At 63.7% G+C, this 15,925-nt stretch overlaps 2 protein-coding genes across 4 annotated transcripts in view; one reads left to right on the top strand and one right to left on the bottom strand.

Moving 5' to 3' along the window:
• INPP5A (inositol polyphosphate-5-phosphatase A) overlaps positions 1 to 5,564 on the top strand; it is a 177,274-nt gene extending 171,710 nt beyond the window's left edge. For 2 of the 3 annotated variants that reach the window (XM_061182935.1, XM_061182786.1), the window contains 4 exons: positions 359 to 470; positions 3,102 to 3,170; positions 4,007 to 4,043; positions 4,181 to 5,564. In XM_061182935.1, coding sequence (XP_061038918.1) covers positions 359 to 470; positions 3,102 to 3,170; positions 4,007 to 4,043; positions 4,181 to 4,290 — 328 coding nt within the window. In that variant the 3' untranslated portion in view covers positions 4,291 to 5,564. Of the gene's footprint in view, positions 1 to 358; positions 471 to 3,101; positions 3,171 to 4,006; positions 4,095 to 4,180 lie in introns of all 3 variants that reach the window. The other variant, XM_061182863.1, reaches the window with a different exon arrangement.
• Positions 5,565 to 7,213: 1,649 nt separating this feature from the next.
• Positions 7,214 to 9,042, bottom strand: NKX6-2 (NK6 homeobox 2). The gene is made up of 3 exons (XM_061191678.1): positions 8,271 to 9,042; positions 8,008 to 8,180; positions 7,214 to 7,729 (listed from the first exon to the last, which is right to left on the bottom strand). The coding sequence occupies exons 1-3, from the start codon at positions 9,040 to 9,042 to the stop codon at positions 7,475 to 7,477; spliced, it is 1,200 nt and encodes a 399-aa protein (XP_061047661.1). The 3' UTR covers positions 7,214 to 7,474.
• Between the last annotated feature and the right edge of the window lie 6,883 nt (positions 9,043 to 15,925).

Here is a 15,925-nt window from a genome sequence, read left to right as displayed (position 1 = left end):
CACCTGGGCGCTTCCTGAGGTGGACGCCTCGGTGGGACAAGGGTGTGGCGTCAGTCTGGGCCCAGGCCTCCGTAGGCTCCTGGGCAGGTTTTCGTTGTGCTGTAGGCCACATCCAAAAATAAAACCAAGTTTAATAGACGTGTCCGTGTCCGTGGGGAGGGTTTATCCGAAGTGCTGGGTGGGACAGTCCTTTGACTTTATTCTGGAAACTTCCGTCCGCCTGTTCTCCCCCTGCACAGGCTCGGCCTTTCTGAGGTGCGTGGGGCAGAGCCCACACCGCCCTCCCCCGGGCGCGGAGGAGGGGCTGGAGGAGGGGCCCCGCGCTGCTGACCGGTGCCTTCCTGTCCTGTCTCCCCAGCTACCCATACAGTGAGGACTCCAGCCAGGGCAGGCAGTACATGAACACGCGGTGCCCCGCCTGGTGTGACCGTGTCCTTATGTCCCCGTCCGCCAAGGAGCTGATTCTGAGGGTAAGTGTGAGGGCCGCGCAGGCCAGAGCCCGGGCGGGTGGGGAGCCTCGGGCCAGGGGACGTGCCCTCCTGCCAGCCCCAGGATGAGCCCTGACCCCGTCCTCGGGGCTGGGATGGAACCCGATCTCCAGTGTCTTTCTGGATTCAAAACAGGCATAAACTGTCGCCAGTGCTTTAGGAATCGTTTTAGTTTATTGTGTCCTCGGGGGAGTCAATGAGCTCTTGTCCTCGAAAGAGCTTGGGAGCTATGAAGTCCGTCCTTATTTTCCTAAGTTGTAAATCAGAGCCAGAGTCACACTGGGGCTTGAGAAGTTAAAGATGAATGTCCAGCACTCAGGAGGCAGCCCCATGAGACTGGGTGCGGGGGGAGTTTGAGTTTCCTGGAGCCTCTTGATTTCCCGGGGATTTTCAATGCCCACATTTAACACAAAAGGACTGCTCTAAAGAATCAACATCTACATTGGTTTTGTCAACCCCATCAGTGAAAAAATATAATAACGAGGTGCACTGATTCATCAGGGCAGCAGTCTGGCCTCTGCGTGATGTGGGCAGCCAGTTAGGAGGGGGCAGGAGGTCCCCACGGCCCAGGCCATCCCCCAACCTCAACCCAGTACGTTTTGGGCTCTAGTGACCACCCTCCACAGCCCCCGAGGCTGCTGCGAGGAGCCCTGTCTGCGCCCCTGGGCCCCAGGCCCTTACCCAGAGACGCAGCCAGGAGGGCAGAGCCCCCTCGGCCTGCCCAGGTGCACACCCGTCCCCCTGCTCGGCAGCCCCTGCAGATCCCCTCCAGGAGGCCCCACTGCTGGCCTTTCCGGGGCGGGCCGGCCCTCCACGCTCTGCCTTGAGCCAGAGCCCCCGGGTGCGTGGGGAGGGAGGCCGCTGGGCCCGGGTTGGAGGTGGGGACGCGTCGGGTCTGCAGTGAGCTTGCTCTGACGGGGCCTGGGGGCTGGCCGGGGCAGCCTCGGCAGCCCTCCCCGGGGCCTGTGGGCAGGGCCTGCACCCGGCTGTGACACGCCCACCCCCAGAGCCCATCACGGAGGACAGGTGCTGGCTGGGCTGCTCCCACAAGCAGCCTTCCCGAAGGGAGCTGCATGGGACATTGGCCCTGACCACACAGACCCGGGCAAGCGTGCCTGGTGCCCGGCCTCGGACGCAGCCCTCTCTGCTGGGCCTGCCCTTGGGGCCCTGAGATGCCATGTGAGGAAGCAGAGCGTGGACAGTGGACATAGAGTCTCACGCCGGCAAGCGAGCTGAGCACAGGGCTGCGTCCAGAGAGGGGGCCTCAGGGGCCTCGGGGCGCAGAGAAGAGGCCAGTGTCCTCTTCCAGGGAAAAAGGCATCCTGCGGTAAACCCACCAAGACAGCAGGAGTGCATAGGATGGTGAAGGGGGCTGCCCAGGGCTGCAGACGGGTCCAGCAGAAGGCGGCACTGCAGGCTGTTTTACCTGCGTTCACATCATGTCAGCTTCGGGGCCCGAGATTTGATGCTGCAGACACAGTGGGGACAGAGCTCGGCTGGGTGGCCCAGGGTGGGGAGGGCCCAGCGCCCTTCTGGGGCGGGGTGGGAGCCCCGGCAGGCCCTCCCCTGGGGGCTGCCCGGCGGGCGGCAGGCGTTACCAGCCCACTGGCCGTGGCGCGAGCAGCTTCCGCGGCGTCATCCATCACGCCACGCTCGGTCACCTCGGCATCACGTTCGTTCTGCTTCCCGGCCCCAGAACACGGAGGTGGCGGGCGTGGTGATGAACGCGCAGCGAGGTGTGCGGCGCCCGCTTAATTGTTTATCTGTCTCACGATTATGCACTTGGAAATCCACAATTTTACGCTGCCTTTGTAAATTACCACGCTGTGCTTGATGAACGTTTCCCCACTCCGGGGAGGTGCTGTGATGGCGAAGGATGCGCAGAGGGGTCTTTACGCCTTCTGGCAGGCGACCATGCTGGACAGTAAATCTGACCTTAAGCTTCCTACTGCATTAAAGATAGTTCAGCTTATAGTCTCAGACGCTTCAGCCGAGGATGTGAAATCCTGGCCCAGTCGGAGCCAGAGCCGACTGACTGCGGGAACACACCCTTGGCTGCACACCTGGAGTTAAGGTGCCTGCAGGCTGGCAGAGGCGGGAGGGCGCCCTGTGCACACAGCCCTGCGTCACTGGGCGCGGACCGCTGGGTGCGGCAGCGTGGCGTTCGGGGAGTCTTCTCGTTTGAACAGGGAGTTCTGGGTCCAAAACAAATGGCAACAGGGAAAACAGGAACCAGGTGGGCTTCCTCAGTGCCGGGGGCACAGCTGGAAAGAAATTTCACAGCTGCCCCGACTGCAGCGAGCACGGTCCAGGGCCCGGCCCGGAGGGAGAGGGGAGCTCGGGCTCCACACCCACCGCCCGTGTCGCCACCTCCCAAGGCCGGAGCCCTCCCACCTGGGAGAGCAGGGTGCCGAGGTGCTGCCCGGACTGCCCGGACCTCCCTCCTAGGGGCCAGAGGCACACTGGCGGCTCTGAGCCGGCCAGAGCCCCACGGAGACGTGGGCAGAGTGGCTGCGGGCGGAGCATCCGCTGGGCTGCCACCCGCTCGCTGCTCTCCCAGGAAACCCCACCATTTCCGCCTCCCATGCCTCTCCCTCTGTTTGCTTTTCCCAGTCGGAGAGCGAGGAGAAGGTTGTCACCTACGACCACATCGGGCCCAGTGTCTGCATGGGAGACCACAAGGTGACGGAGCCGCGCTGCGGTCTGGGGGCTGGGCCCGAGGGGCGGGCCGTGGCGGGCTTTACAGGCTGGGGGCTGTGGTGGACTGCTTCTACTGCCCCTCTTCTCCGCCTCCTTAGTCTACTTCACAGAGGAGGCCAAGTTGGTCTGTTTTTATTTAACTTTAATAAAATACCAGAAGGTAGGTAGGTAGGGGCTAGATAGGCAGGTAGATAAGAAGGCAGAAGTGACTGGTCACAGAATAAAATACACAGTTTTACTATTTGTAAAAGGAGGCTGTGTCCACCGCTGGCTATTTCTGGAGGCCGTTTCCTGAACGTGCACTCAAGTATTTTCCTGGCTTCTGGGGCGAGCCCCCACCGCCAGTGCGGGTGGGAGACGGGCGGTGGGAGACGGGCGTGTCACCGACCCAGTGCCTCGCGGGAAACACCGAGTATTTGTTCCCGGACTAACTTTGTACGTGTGACTGGCCCTGGCCCCTCCGAGGGGCGTGTGGTGACGGGTCGTGTGTCACCATCAGCCACATGAGAGACGTTCACCGTTTCCCATTTTCAGGGCCTCTGGGCGGTCGCCCACACTGCCCAGGGGGCCGGATCCCAGGACGGGCTCTGTCCTTCCCCGTGTTCTTTGGGCCTGAAATCAGCTTTCACGTTGTCTTTATCTGGAAACAACAGCGTCTTTAGAGAACGCGAAGGCCTTTTGCCTCTAGCCTCTGGTCGCCCAGTCCCACCAGCTCCTCGGGAACTGGGGCCCTGCGCTGGGCCCGCGGGCCGCGGCCGGGTAGCCCGGGAGCGGGGTCTGGGCGCCCGGTTCTGACGGCCTCTCTTCTCCCGCTGCAGCCCGTGTTCCTGGCCTTCCGCATGGCGCCCGGGGCAGGTAAACCTCACGCACGTGTGCACAAGTGTTGTGTGGTGCAGTGAACTGGTGGTAAATATGCCTCCTCCCTCGAGTTCACCTTTCTGAGCTTTTCGTGGTGTGTCTGTCCCCTTAACAAATGGCTGATTCCACGGCAGGGAAGCGATGCCAGCGCCACGAGGGGACCCCCGGCGAGACCTCCCTGCAGCACGAGGAGCCACGTCCTCCGACAGCTGCATCGACAGACCCGCCTGAGCGCCACTGCTAGACGGCCGGCCCCACACGTCGCTTCAGCCCCGGACGGCGCTCCGGACAAGCCTCACATACCTCACTGTCGTGTCTGTTCGTGTGACATCAAGTAGAAACATTGGGATTTTTTAAATAAGTCACAGTCCTGTCGCCAAAACTCTAATAGACAGCAAAGAGATTCTGCATTTTAGACTTCACGGTTTTCGATTTTTAATCATTGTCAGCGTGGAGGAGCTTCTCCGGCGTAGAAACCCCACAGGGCTTGGAGTCCCCTCTGTGGCGGGGTGGCCGGGGCTCCGCCGACCGGCGGCGTGGCCCTCGCTTTCACTTCTGGAGGCCCCTTCCCTGTTAGTCACTCTACTGCCATGTTACATGGTTTTTGAATCACACTGCAGCTGCTTTCCATTTTTATATATATAAATATATATAAATATATACTTTTTAAAAATAATTTATAAACTTACCAAAACTTACGCTAAATATACTTTCCAGTATGAACGCTTGAGTGTCATATCAGCAGGGTAGAATTGGCGTCTAGGAGTTTGGTTACGTGCACGTCAACACACAAAGCTATAAAACAAGTACTACGACCCAGCAGAGCCGTCAGGGGTCAGACCGACCACAGCACAGCCATACAAGCAGTTGGAGACTCCTAGGCCTTTTTCTGCCTAATATTAAGAACTGAATGTGAAGTTTATAGCTAGCTCGGGTGTACCTTTTAAGAATTTTGTAAACCGTTTTGTCTGTCTTTTGTTACTGTTCTATGGTGCCAAGTATTCTACATAAAACAATAATATCATGGGAGAACTAAAAATAGCTAGTCTGCTTCTGATAGAAACTGCTTGTAACGTGGCCTGTATATAAAAATATTCAGAGAAACAAACTGTACACGTCCTTGGATGCTGAACCTCTAACGACCTGTCGTAACCCTGCTGCACGTACTTGCTCCTGGCACCCGGCGGAGCAGTGAGAGGTGGTCCCAGGGCCCGTGGATGAAACACAAACGAACGTTTTATTGATTTGCTTTAACACTACAGAACTCCTGGGCTGGGTGAAGGCGCTGGGTAGAAGCTTGTTTTGGATAAATCACAACCGTTGCAAATGAGCTGGCGTCCACGTGCCGAATCTGTGTCCTTGACAGTACCGTCGGGGTCTGTGTCAAGCTGTGGTCGCTCTGCTCTGGCCGGCCCACGGTGATTCTGTGCAGCGGGGTTTCAGCTGTTGGTCACTCAGGAGGCCTTTGGAAATGACCGCTCTGGTCCCTAAGCAATAAAATCGATCGTGGTGAAAATATCCCGTCTGCTTTGCGTTTCCTCCTCCCGTGCTCCGGGCCCTTTGTAGCCTGCAGCGCAGGCAGGCTGCGCTCCTCCTCGGCAACCTTGGACTCCATTCTGTCGGATGCTGTTACAGAACTGAGCTATGGCGTGAGCGCAGAGAGAGCATCTTTTGGATTTTTACTGCAGAGGTAACTACCGGGATTTACCCCTCAGCATTTTTTAAATGAGATTTACATAAATGCATTGCTTTCCTCAAAACTTTAAAACTGGCAATTCCTTTGCTCTTAACTTGAGCTGAAAGAATAGTTCACTCACATAAATTTTGAAAAAAAATTAATGCTCCTTTAGAAAGAAAACCAGCCAGTGAAAAAGTCTGTTTTTTAAATTGATGCAGCCATGTGGCAAAAAAAACCCCAAAAAACAAAAAACAAAACTTCAGCCTTTTACATTTCTCTTTAACATTTTCAATAATGCCTTCCAAGAGAAATCTTACAGTAATACAACCCTTTATATTCAATTTTTAAAATTAACACAACAGTTCCGCAACCACGTGGAGCGTCCAGAGTCTGAACGGATGGGGTGGTCTTCTGTGAACCAGAGCAGACTCAGGCTGCTGTTAACTGGAATCCTGGCCCTTGGATTCCGGGGTGAGGAACAGGCCAGAGGGAGGAGGGCTTCCCGGGCCTCCGCGGGGCTGGGGGTGCTGGGTCGGGCTGGCCGATCCAGGGAGGTGCCAGGTGGAGGACGGAGCTGCCCAGGAGGAGGATAAAGTCCAAGCACCGGCCAGATGTGCTTCCCCGCATCCCAGGGTCAAACGGGCAAAGAAAACTCCAGGGCCCCTGAGAGAACTGACACCGCTGGGGCAGCAAAATTATTTTGGATTTCTCTTTGTAGTCCCAGTTTGAATTAAACCCTGCTTTCTACCAATGAAAAAAATCTATTAAACGGCAGCAGAAGGGCTATGGTGCTGATGAATTTAAAACCTGATTTATTTCACCCAATGTGAGTTCAGTGCTACTTCAAATTATGTAGCTAGTGGGGCAGGAGCGGGGGTTCACCTGCCCTTTCCGGCAACCCCAAATGTGTTTAAATCTGCCCAACCCTCATCCACCTAAGCCAGCAAAACAGCGGGCCTCCAGAGCCCTGGGGAGGGCGCCCCCGGGCTGGGGCCGGTGGAGTTGGGGGGAGGGACGGGGACAAGGGGTCCTACCTGCTGCCCCGCGCGCGCCACAGCTGCCTGCGCCGGAGGAGCCACCGCCGCCGCCGCCGAGCGCCCAGAGCCCCGCTCCATCCCCCCGCCGTCGGCTCCGCTCCAGCTCGCTGAGTCCTGGCTCTTCGCGGCCCCCCGGGCGGCCCGAGAGTTCTCGGGCGGGGCCGCCTTCCCCGTGCCGGGCCTCGCGGTGCCCTCGGTCCTGCGAGCTGCTGCCGCCCGGGCAACCTGGGGCGCGAGGCGACCGGGACTCCATCACGCCCCGATTCCGAGCCGGACCCGCGCCAGACCCAGGCGCCCCTCCGGCGGAAGGCGCGGACCCCGCGGCATTGAAGACTGGACAGGGGACCCGGGACAGCGGGCCCGGCAGAGGCAGAGGGCTGCGCCACCGCGCAGGGCGTCTCGCCCGCGGTTTCCGATAAGGAAGAAACACGCGGTGCAGCCTCGGGAGCCACGGCTCCGACGGGGACGTGTTAAATAATTTATTGATTATACAAAGTGATTCCTCTCAGGACGCGCGGCAGCGGCGGTCCCGATCCCGCGCCCAGGCCGAGGACAGGGACGCGGGCGCTCTGGGGTCCCCGCACGCCGAGCCCGAGCCAGGCCGCTTTATAACTTATTCTGTAAAAATATATATACACACTCCGGCGCGGGCGGCTGGCGAGGGCGCCGGCCCGCGTCCCGTACCCTGGTTGTCCGGCCTTGCCGCCGCGTCCTCACGAGGCGTCCCCCGCGCCGCCGCCGCACGGGCTGACCAGCGCCAAGTTCGAGGGTTTGTGCTTCTTGAGCAGCCGCGTGATCTTCTCGTCGTCCGAGTTGGGGTCCAGGGGCCGGTTGTACTCGTCGTCGTCCTCCGCGTCCGAGTCGCCCACCTTCAGCTTCTCTGCGTCCGAGTCCTGCTTCTTCTTGGCCGACGCCATCTCCGCGGCGTGCCGCTTGCGCCACTTTGTCCGCCGGTTCTGGAACCACACCTGGGGTGGAGGGTGCCCATCAGGCGGCGCCTCCCGAAGCACCCGGCCCGCGGCAGCTTGGCCCCTCAGCGGCCCGTCTGGAGACGCCGCCGGCCGCGCGGACGCGGAGGGACGCCCGAGGCCACCCCTCTGCCCGGGCCCGGCCGCAGGGCTGGGCGCCCCCGGGACCGGGGCCAAGGCCGGCGGCAGCTCGCAGGCCTTTCGCAGGACGCGGGGGAGCGGGTGGGCCTCGGCGCAGCGGGACCCGCGGGGGGCCGCCCGGGCCGCAGCCGCCTCACCTTGACTTGGCTCTCGGTCATGCCCAGGGAGTAGGCGAGGCGCGCGCGCTCCGGCCCCGCCAGGTACTTGGTCTGCTCGAAAGTCTTCTCCAGCGCGAAGATCTGCTGGCCCGAGAAGGTCGGCCGCGAGTGCTTCTTCTTGCCGTCCTTGTCCAGGACCCCGCTGGCCTGGGCTGCAAAGGAGGGCGGGTGAGCGCGGCCGGCGGCCCCGCGCCCCCGCCCGCCCCGCCGCCCCACGCCGAATCCGCGCGTGGGCCACTTACCCGGGCCGGCCAGGCGCGGGTCCCTCCAGGGCGAGCCCTGCACCACGCCGGGCCAGAAGATTGGCGGGCGCCCGGGCAGCTCGGCCAGAGGCTTGGGGTAGCCGCGCGCCACGGCGGCCGCGGGCCCGAAGTAGACGCCGGCCGACGAGGCGAGCCCATTGAGACGGGGCAGGCCGCCCAGGAGGCCGCCGCCCGCCGCGCCCACGGGCCGCCCCAGGATGTCGCTGATGCCGTGCGGGGTGCCGAGCGGCAGCTGCGCGCCCAGGCCGCCCAGCGCGGGCGCCTTGAAGCCGGCCGGGCCCTGCAGCGCGTACGGGAACAGCGACGTCTTCATCTCGGCCATGTTGTGTAGCGCGGCCAGCGGCGCGCTGCTCAGCACGAACGCGCCCGGGCGGTTAGCGTCCATGGGCGCCGCCGCCGCCGGCCCGGGCGCCCATCCAGGCCCCGCCGCCGCCGCCCGCGCCCGCCGGCCCGGGAAGTTTGCGCACGACCCGGGCGGGCGCCGGCTGCAGCGGGGGCTCGGGGCGCGGGCGCCGACGGCGCGGATGGCGGGCGCGAGGGCGGGCGGCGGCTCCCGCGCGGGGTGGGCGGTGGCGGCTCCGGGGCCGGTCGGAGCGGCGCCGCGCCGCGCGGGCCGGACGCGCTGATAACCGCGGGGCCCCCAGGCGGCGCGCGCGCTGATTGGCTGCCGGCGACCGCGGCCCGGCCATTGGCCAGCGCCCCCGCCGTCTGCGCGCGCCCCCGCTGGCCGCGCACTCCATGAAGGGCCCATTAGCCCGGCAGGTGCCTCCCGGGCTGTAAATTTGCCCCCTGAATTATCTCCCCGGGGACGAAATAAATCCCGTTGGATGGGAGTTTAGTTAGGCAAAGGTTTTAGTGGGAAATCAGGAAAAAATACGAGAACATATTTTATCACCGAAAGAATGCAGATTTGAGGATCCCCTTGGCACACTCCGTGCGCCCCATTCGGTGAAGAGGCACAGGCGGGAGGGCGCGGGGATTCAGCAGGCACCTTCGGGGTCACAGTCCGCGCCCCGCCTTGCGGCTTCCCGGCCGCCCCGGGCTCAGGTTTGAGGGAGGAACGAAAACATTTCCGGGAACATTCTCCTCTGGGATGCAGAAGGGCGGAGGAAGCGGGACGTCAGAGTCCACGGGCCGAATGCTAGACTTGGCCCGCGAGAATCTGCTCTGGTTTCACCAACCAATGGCTGGCGCCGTGGCGAGGCCTGTCCCGGGGCCACACGCGAGGCCGCCGAGTCGCGCGCGCTGCCGGAGGGGGCGGTTCCCGGTCCCTTCCCTGCCCTCGGGAGTGTACACTGCCGGGTCAGGGTGCGGGGACCGCCCGGGCCTCCCGGTCAGGCGTTTCCCGGCCGCGAAGTCGCAGCTTGTTCCCGGGAGGCAACCTGAGTCCGGAGCTTGGACCTGGGCGCCGCGACCTAGGGCACAGCCGTTCCCTCGTGAAGCGCGGCCCGAGCCGGCGGTCGGGGACCCTGGCAGGCTCAGAGTCCGGGTCCCAAGGCGTGCGGGGCCACGCTCAGGGCCTTAACGTGGGTGCGCGCCCGAAGTGCAGCCAGCGGGCAGAAGCGTGGCCTTTTGACGGGCACGCAGGGCCCATGGTGTCCTCCTCTGGGTGGAAATCCTCCCACCCCGTGGAATTGCTGTGCGGGTTCAAATAAGATCGCAGTGGACTGCGGGCGCCGGGGGAGAGCCAGTGCTGGGTACAGTTCTGGACTTCGCCTCCTTGGTTCTCTTGGGTGGTGTCACATAGCAGTTACTAAGTGGCGGCTATTATTATTCGCTGCCTGTTGGGAACGTGACGGGAACGTGTGCGAACCGACGGCTGCAGTTTCGTGGCTGGGCGGCGGTGTGCGCCAGGCCGGCCTCTCTCGGGCCTGGTGTGGTCGGTTAGCAACGACGTTCCCGTTTCACCCCGGCCGCCAGGGTTTCTGTGGCGCGGACGAAGGCGACCCTTCCGGCTCTGTGCAGGGACCCAGCGTCCGCTGGCACTGAGACCTTTGGGGGGGTCCATTTTCGTTTTGTGCGGTTAGCTTTCGGGTCTTGGCGCTGCGAGTCCTTACGCCAGATCGCCGCTCAGAAAGCCATTGGCCGCCGGGGCTGGGCGGACGTTCGGTGGCCGCCCCTGCCCGCGTGTGCGCGCACCGTGCTGTCCCAGGCGGCGCGCCGTGGCGCGTGGTGCCCCCGGCTTCGTGCGCGGTGCAGTCCGCGCGCATGGGAATTTCTCTCTTCCCGCTTCCTCGGCCGGGGCCGCACTCGGGGGATCCAGGTGTGGCTGCCCCGCAGGCGATCGGCACCTGCGGAGCCAGGCCCGGGATACCTAACGAGCGCGTACCTCTCGCATTCCCACGCTACCTACGGGCGGCCAGGCCCCGAGACCCGCCCCGGGCCTCGCTTGAGCCCCACCGCCTCGGGCACAGCGGAGGTGCTCCCCGAGAGCCCAGCCGCAGGGAGGATCCTTCCCAGCAGGGTTTGGGCCCCTCTGGGCTCCTCGGAGGCGGCTAACGGGGTGGCCAAGGCTCGGGCTCTGATGGGGGTGGCAGTTACTGGCTTGGGGGCGGGGCCAGAGGGGCGGGGCGGGGCCAAGTGAGAGGGGCGGGGCCGGTTCCCTACGCCAGGCACCAAGGAGCCGACCCTGGGCAGCTGTGGCAGGACAGTCCTCTGGGGCGGGCCGGGAGTGGCGCGCCCGCACGGGACGACAGGGCGCACTATCCTCCCTGCGACTGTGGCTCGGTGGCAGGAGGAACACCGCAGCTCTGGGCGCCGCGCTGTGGCTCCTCGAGCACCCGGGCTGGGGCCTCCGCAGCCCTTTTTACCGCTGAGGAAACAGACACCCCGAGTCGCTGCCCTGCGCCCCGGGTCTGTCTGCGCCGCCGGACCCTCCCTGGACCGCGGCCGGAATGCTTGGGGTCGCGAGTGGGTCTGCTTCTCCCCTGGCCGCAGCGTGCTCGGCTCTCCAGGGAGCCAGTGGCCCTGGGTGCAGGATGGGGGGCCGGAGTGCGGTTTGGAGGGCCCAGAGAGGATTGGGGGTGCGGGGTGAGGGCGGCCTCTTCTCCATGCTCTCTGGCGGTGGGTGTCTCGGTGCCCTCCCCATGCGCCCTGTCCTGCCCGGCGCGCGGGGGTTCCCAAGCCCCGGACGCAGTCCCTCAACCCCCCCGGACGCCACGGCACGGGACACCCTCCCCCAGTGCCCCAGTCCCGGGTGTGTAGGCTTGTTAACTTGCTCGACTTGCCTGCCCGCCATCTCTGGGCGCTCCGAGGCTGCGCCCCTCCACCTTCTACCCGGCTCCCACGCCACCCCCTCCTCCTGAGCTCCCGGGAGCCGCCCCCTGGGTAGCATCAAGGGAAACGCCCCCTCCTCCGGGGAAGGTGCCGTGGCCGCCTGCGGGGAAGGAGCGCCTCTCGGCTCCCGAAGCCCGCGCTGATTGCCGCCGGGGTGGAGAGGTTCGCGAATGCCACCTCCTGGTGCTGAAGGAAAAGTCCTGCCTGGGAAGGCGGCGGGCACTTCGGCGCTCTCACTTCGACGCTGTGGGAACACGCAGAGCGCGCGTTTGACAGAGACCTTTACTTAGTCAACGTTTATTTATTGGGCACCTAGTAGGTGCCAGGCATGCTCTGGGAGAGCCACGTGAACGCAGTGAACTCCACCTCTGCACCCCGCCCTGCCCCCAGGGGAGGAGTGGGTAATAAACAATAAACCAAAAAACTTCCGGAAGTCCCTGCAGGAGGGGAACAGGACCAATGATCGCTGGGAAGGGGGAGGTCAGGGAAGGTGGTCCTCCTGGAGGGCCATCCAGGGCCAACAGGTGTCCAAGCCCAGGGTGGGTCAGAGCCTGGACGGCAAGGGCCGGGGTGGTGGGGGGGGAAGGGGGGGCGGAGAGGGAGGGGGGTAAGGGCGCTTGCACCTAGAAGGAGCTTGGATTCTATCTCCAACCACACAGGTACCCCTGGAGTTGGCAAAAAACCTTGTCAAAGGAAAGATTTGTCATTTTGTGGGGCTGGCAAGTCATGGAGCTGCTACCTGCTCGGTGGCTTCCTGCAAAGGGCAGAGGGCCCTGGCTTTGTCCTCCCATGTGTGAGCAGTTCTCGGCCTCTGGGAGCTCGAGGAGGCGACCACAGCTGCAGGCGGATTCAGGGGGCTGCTGACCCAGGGGTTGGTGGGTCAAGAGAACCAAGTGCCGCCCACAGCTCTGGGATGAAGGGGCAGAGGTGCGGTCACCTGGGCCCTGGAGCTGCAGGAACTCCCAGGTTCTGGAGATGCTGAAGGAGCCCGGCTGGCACAAATCCCACCCCCTCCCAGCAAACGCCCAGGCCACAGAGAAAGACCAGACCCCTGCCCATCCCGCTGGGCGCCCTCCACTGGCTGACCCCCGGAAAGGCGGCTGGCAGACACCCGTCACTGCGCAGGGGCGCGAGTGGAGGCTGCCCTGTTCACTCACTCCCAGTGCCACCAGGGCAGTGATTGTCTGAAGGCAGCGAGAGCACTGAGTGCTGAGGGTGTGCGGGGCCTGGGGTGAGGGGCACAGGTGGCTGGTAGGGGAGACCCAGCTGGTCACCGGGCCCCGCCTCACCCCTCTCCCACCTGCATTAGGGCCAGTGCCGCGCACCACGCTCCAACCCGGTCTAATCCCCACGTAGCGACCCGTGTGCCTCAGACCGAGGCCCCCGGTGGCCTCGCATCCCTCTGACCCCCACGCTGATCCGGTTGCTGCCACCCCGCCTTCCGCCGGCCCCGGACCGCTGTCCCCCCATCTTCCTGTGGCGCACTTCCTGCTCCCTCGGCTCTGGGCTGGACCCTCACCCCCAGCCTCCGCCAGGCTGGCCTGGCCCTCTGCACGGCGGCACCTTCCAGAGAGTCAGCACCTGGGTGCAGGGCCCCCGTGCTCCGGCCACCTGGACGGCTGAATAAGTGCTGCCGAGTCAAGGACTGAACATGCACCCCAGTCCCAGGCTTCAGAGGGTTTTCCGGAGCCCATGCTCCCCCAGGGAGATGGCACTGCTAAGAGGCTCCAGGCGCACTGAGCCAAAGGGCACCATGGGCGTGTGGCGCCCAGGAAGGGACGTCCCTGGGAAGATCCTGGCAAGACCCTGGGAGGCGGGGACCGTTGGTGGGTGGGAGAGACCCCCGAAGGTATATGAAAGAAGCAGCAGAGGCCTGGGAGCGGGCAGGCCGAGGGGCCCCAGCTGCCCCCCATCTCTGGGGACCTCCTACCCCTCCCCCATCCTCTGTGATGCTCTGGCTTCACTGGACTTGAAGCCCCTCCCCCAGCCTGGGCCGGGTGGGCGTCTCCCACCTTGCAGAGCCCCTCCCCACACCCCCAGCTCGCCCTACCCCAGCTCCTTCACTTCTTTAAAGGTTATGTATTTTGATAAATGTAATAGCCATAGAGGAGTGTACAGAGCTACACTACGTGTTCTTGTCGTACAAACCTGAGTCTCTTTTACCATTTTGCTGTGCTGGCCTCACCTTTCTCCTCCTGAAGGAAGAGCCCAGCCGCCAGGTTGAGATCTGACACAGAGGCTGGGCGTCCGCCAACACGCTGGTCTCCCAGGACCTGTGGCTGTGGAAGCCACTGGTACTGGGTGACTTGACCTCACGACTCTGGGTCGTTCTCTTTGGGGCACGTGGCCACAGGCCTCTCCTGGTTGCTGAGAGGTGCCCACATATGAACGAACCCCTTTGCTGATGTAGTTCCAATTATTTTCATTCTCTTCTCAGGCAGCTTCTTAAGAGGGTGGCACCTTCCACCCTCCCTGGCCAGTGCGTCTGGGCTCAGCGGGGCTGCCCTATCTGATGGGCAGCCTCGGGTTTCAGGCACCCGGCCTCTGCGCTTGGGGCGGCACTGGCCACACTCCCACGGCTGCCGGCGTCCTGCGTGCCTGGCCTTCCTCCCTCTCCGGCCCCTCCCTCCTTCTTCTTCCCCTTCCAGGGTCCCTCCCCCAGGTCTGCTACCCCCACCCATCTCGCATTCCCCACGTGAATGTCCAACAGGCATCAAGGCTGTGCTGCCTCTTCCTTTCCAGGTGTCCTGCAGGGTCCTTAGTGCAGGACAGACTCCAACCCACCAGGGGCCCCGGCTGCTAAGAGCTTGAGTGAAGGAATGGCTGGATGAACAACTCCCTGGCAGGGAGGATTTGGGGCTCAGGAGGGAAACGTCCGTGTGGGTCTGGTCCAGGCCAAAGGCTCGGACAAACCTGCCCCCCAGTCCCCCCTTCGCCCCGCCTCTAGGCCTGCCTGGCCCCAGCTCTGGGGCACCTTTCCTAGGGTTGCCATTTTGCTCTGCGTTCCTGCTTCTGGGTGGCGCCTGGCTCTGGGCTGGAGACCTGTGGGCACCTTTCCCCTCAGCCACATCCAAGCTGGACCCGGCGAGGGCTCCGGCTCCCTCTCCACAGCCGGGAGCGGGGCCACCACTCCCTCCGACTGGGGAGGGCCGGGCTGGGGCGTGCGCCCCCAGATGTTCTCACCCGAGCTGGAAAGCGTCCCCCAGCCCGTGGCTGTGGAAACGGGAGCCAGGCGAGGGGCCCCGGGGGAAGGTGGCCATTGCCCTGACCGCAGGCGGCAGGCACATGGCGCCTCAGAAGCTCTCTTCTGGGGTCCCAAGACTCTTGTCTCCCTCAGGAAAGGACAAAAAGTGGCAGCCGTAAATCCGCCTCCGAGCTCATCCCCGGGGCCTCGCGGCACCAGATGCGCTGTCGTGGGCTATGAGCTCTCTCCCGGGGCTGCTCTCCCGGGGGTCTGACCGTGTGCCAAACGCGCTAATTGGGCGCCAAGTACAAGATTTGTGTTAGGGCGTCTGCTCCAGCACCTCTGCTGTGCTCCCAGGATGGGCTCGGACAGCGCTGGCCAAGGAGACGCTTCCGGAAGGGCTCCTGGCTACACTCCAGGCCGCTCCGGCCCCTGGGTGGGGCTTCCTGGTGGGTGAGGGGTCCAGCTGTGCCATGGCCAGTGCCCTCCCATCACCCGCCGTGCGGGGCTGGGCTCGGGCCTCAACGTCTTTGTCCTCGTACCCCCAGGTCTTTATTAAGTGCCTTTCGTGGCGGAGAGGGGCAGACAGGAGGCAAATTAATAACCGAGCCTGACAGACGCAGGGTAGCATTATTGACACGGTGACCCCTGCACTGCTGCTGAGGGCACGTGCGGCTACCTGGGGGAGGGGCAGCTTCCCTGGAGACCCGCCCAGGAAGTGGGGTTCAGTCTTCAGGGGAGGAGCTGCCTATGATGGGAACCAATTTGCACTTTTAAAGGGTCACTGGGCTGTGGATGGAGGGCTGGACCAGGCGGGGTTTCAGGTAAGAGTGATGGAGTCCCCGCCCTGTTCCCGGGTAGGGGCCGGCACACAGGGGGCCTTGGTCTAAGGAAAGCCTTACAGCCGGTGCACAGGTCAGGGCGACTGCTTGCCATAGACCGGGCAGCCTGTCCTGTAGCCTCCCATACATGAGGGACAGCCAGGCTGTGAAAATCCCCCGACTTTGAGGCAAAGAGCACCCCACGGCCCTTGCAGCACATAAGGGGGTCCGGCTCCCTCCCAGGCTGCCCGCTGCCTGGCCATCCAGCTGTCCGGGCAGTGCATCCGGCAGGGCTGGGCAGGGGAGCGAGCTGGGCCCGGGAGCTGGTCTGGCACATGACCCCCAAAGGCTCA

The sequence above is a fragment of the Eubalaena glacialis genome, chromosome 1 (genome assembly GCF_028564815.1).
Source record: "Eubalaena glacialis isolate mEubGla1 chromosome 1, mEubGla1.1.hap2.+ XY, whole genome shotgun sequence".
In the NCBI taxonomy this organism is placed as follows: domain Eukaryota; kingdom Metazoa; phylum Chordata; class Mammalia; order Artiodactyla; family Balaenidae; genus Eubalaena; species Eubalaena glacialis.
The sequence above is the reverse complement of the archived record's forward strand: the minus strand, read 5'-3'. Positions and strand labels throughout refer to the sequence as shown.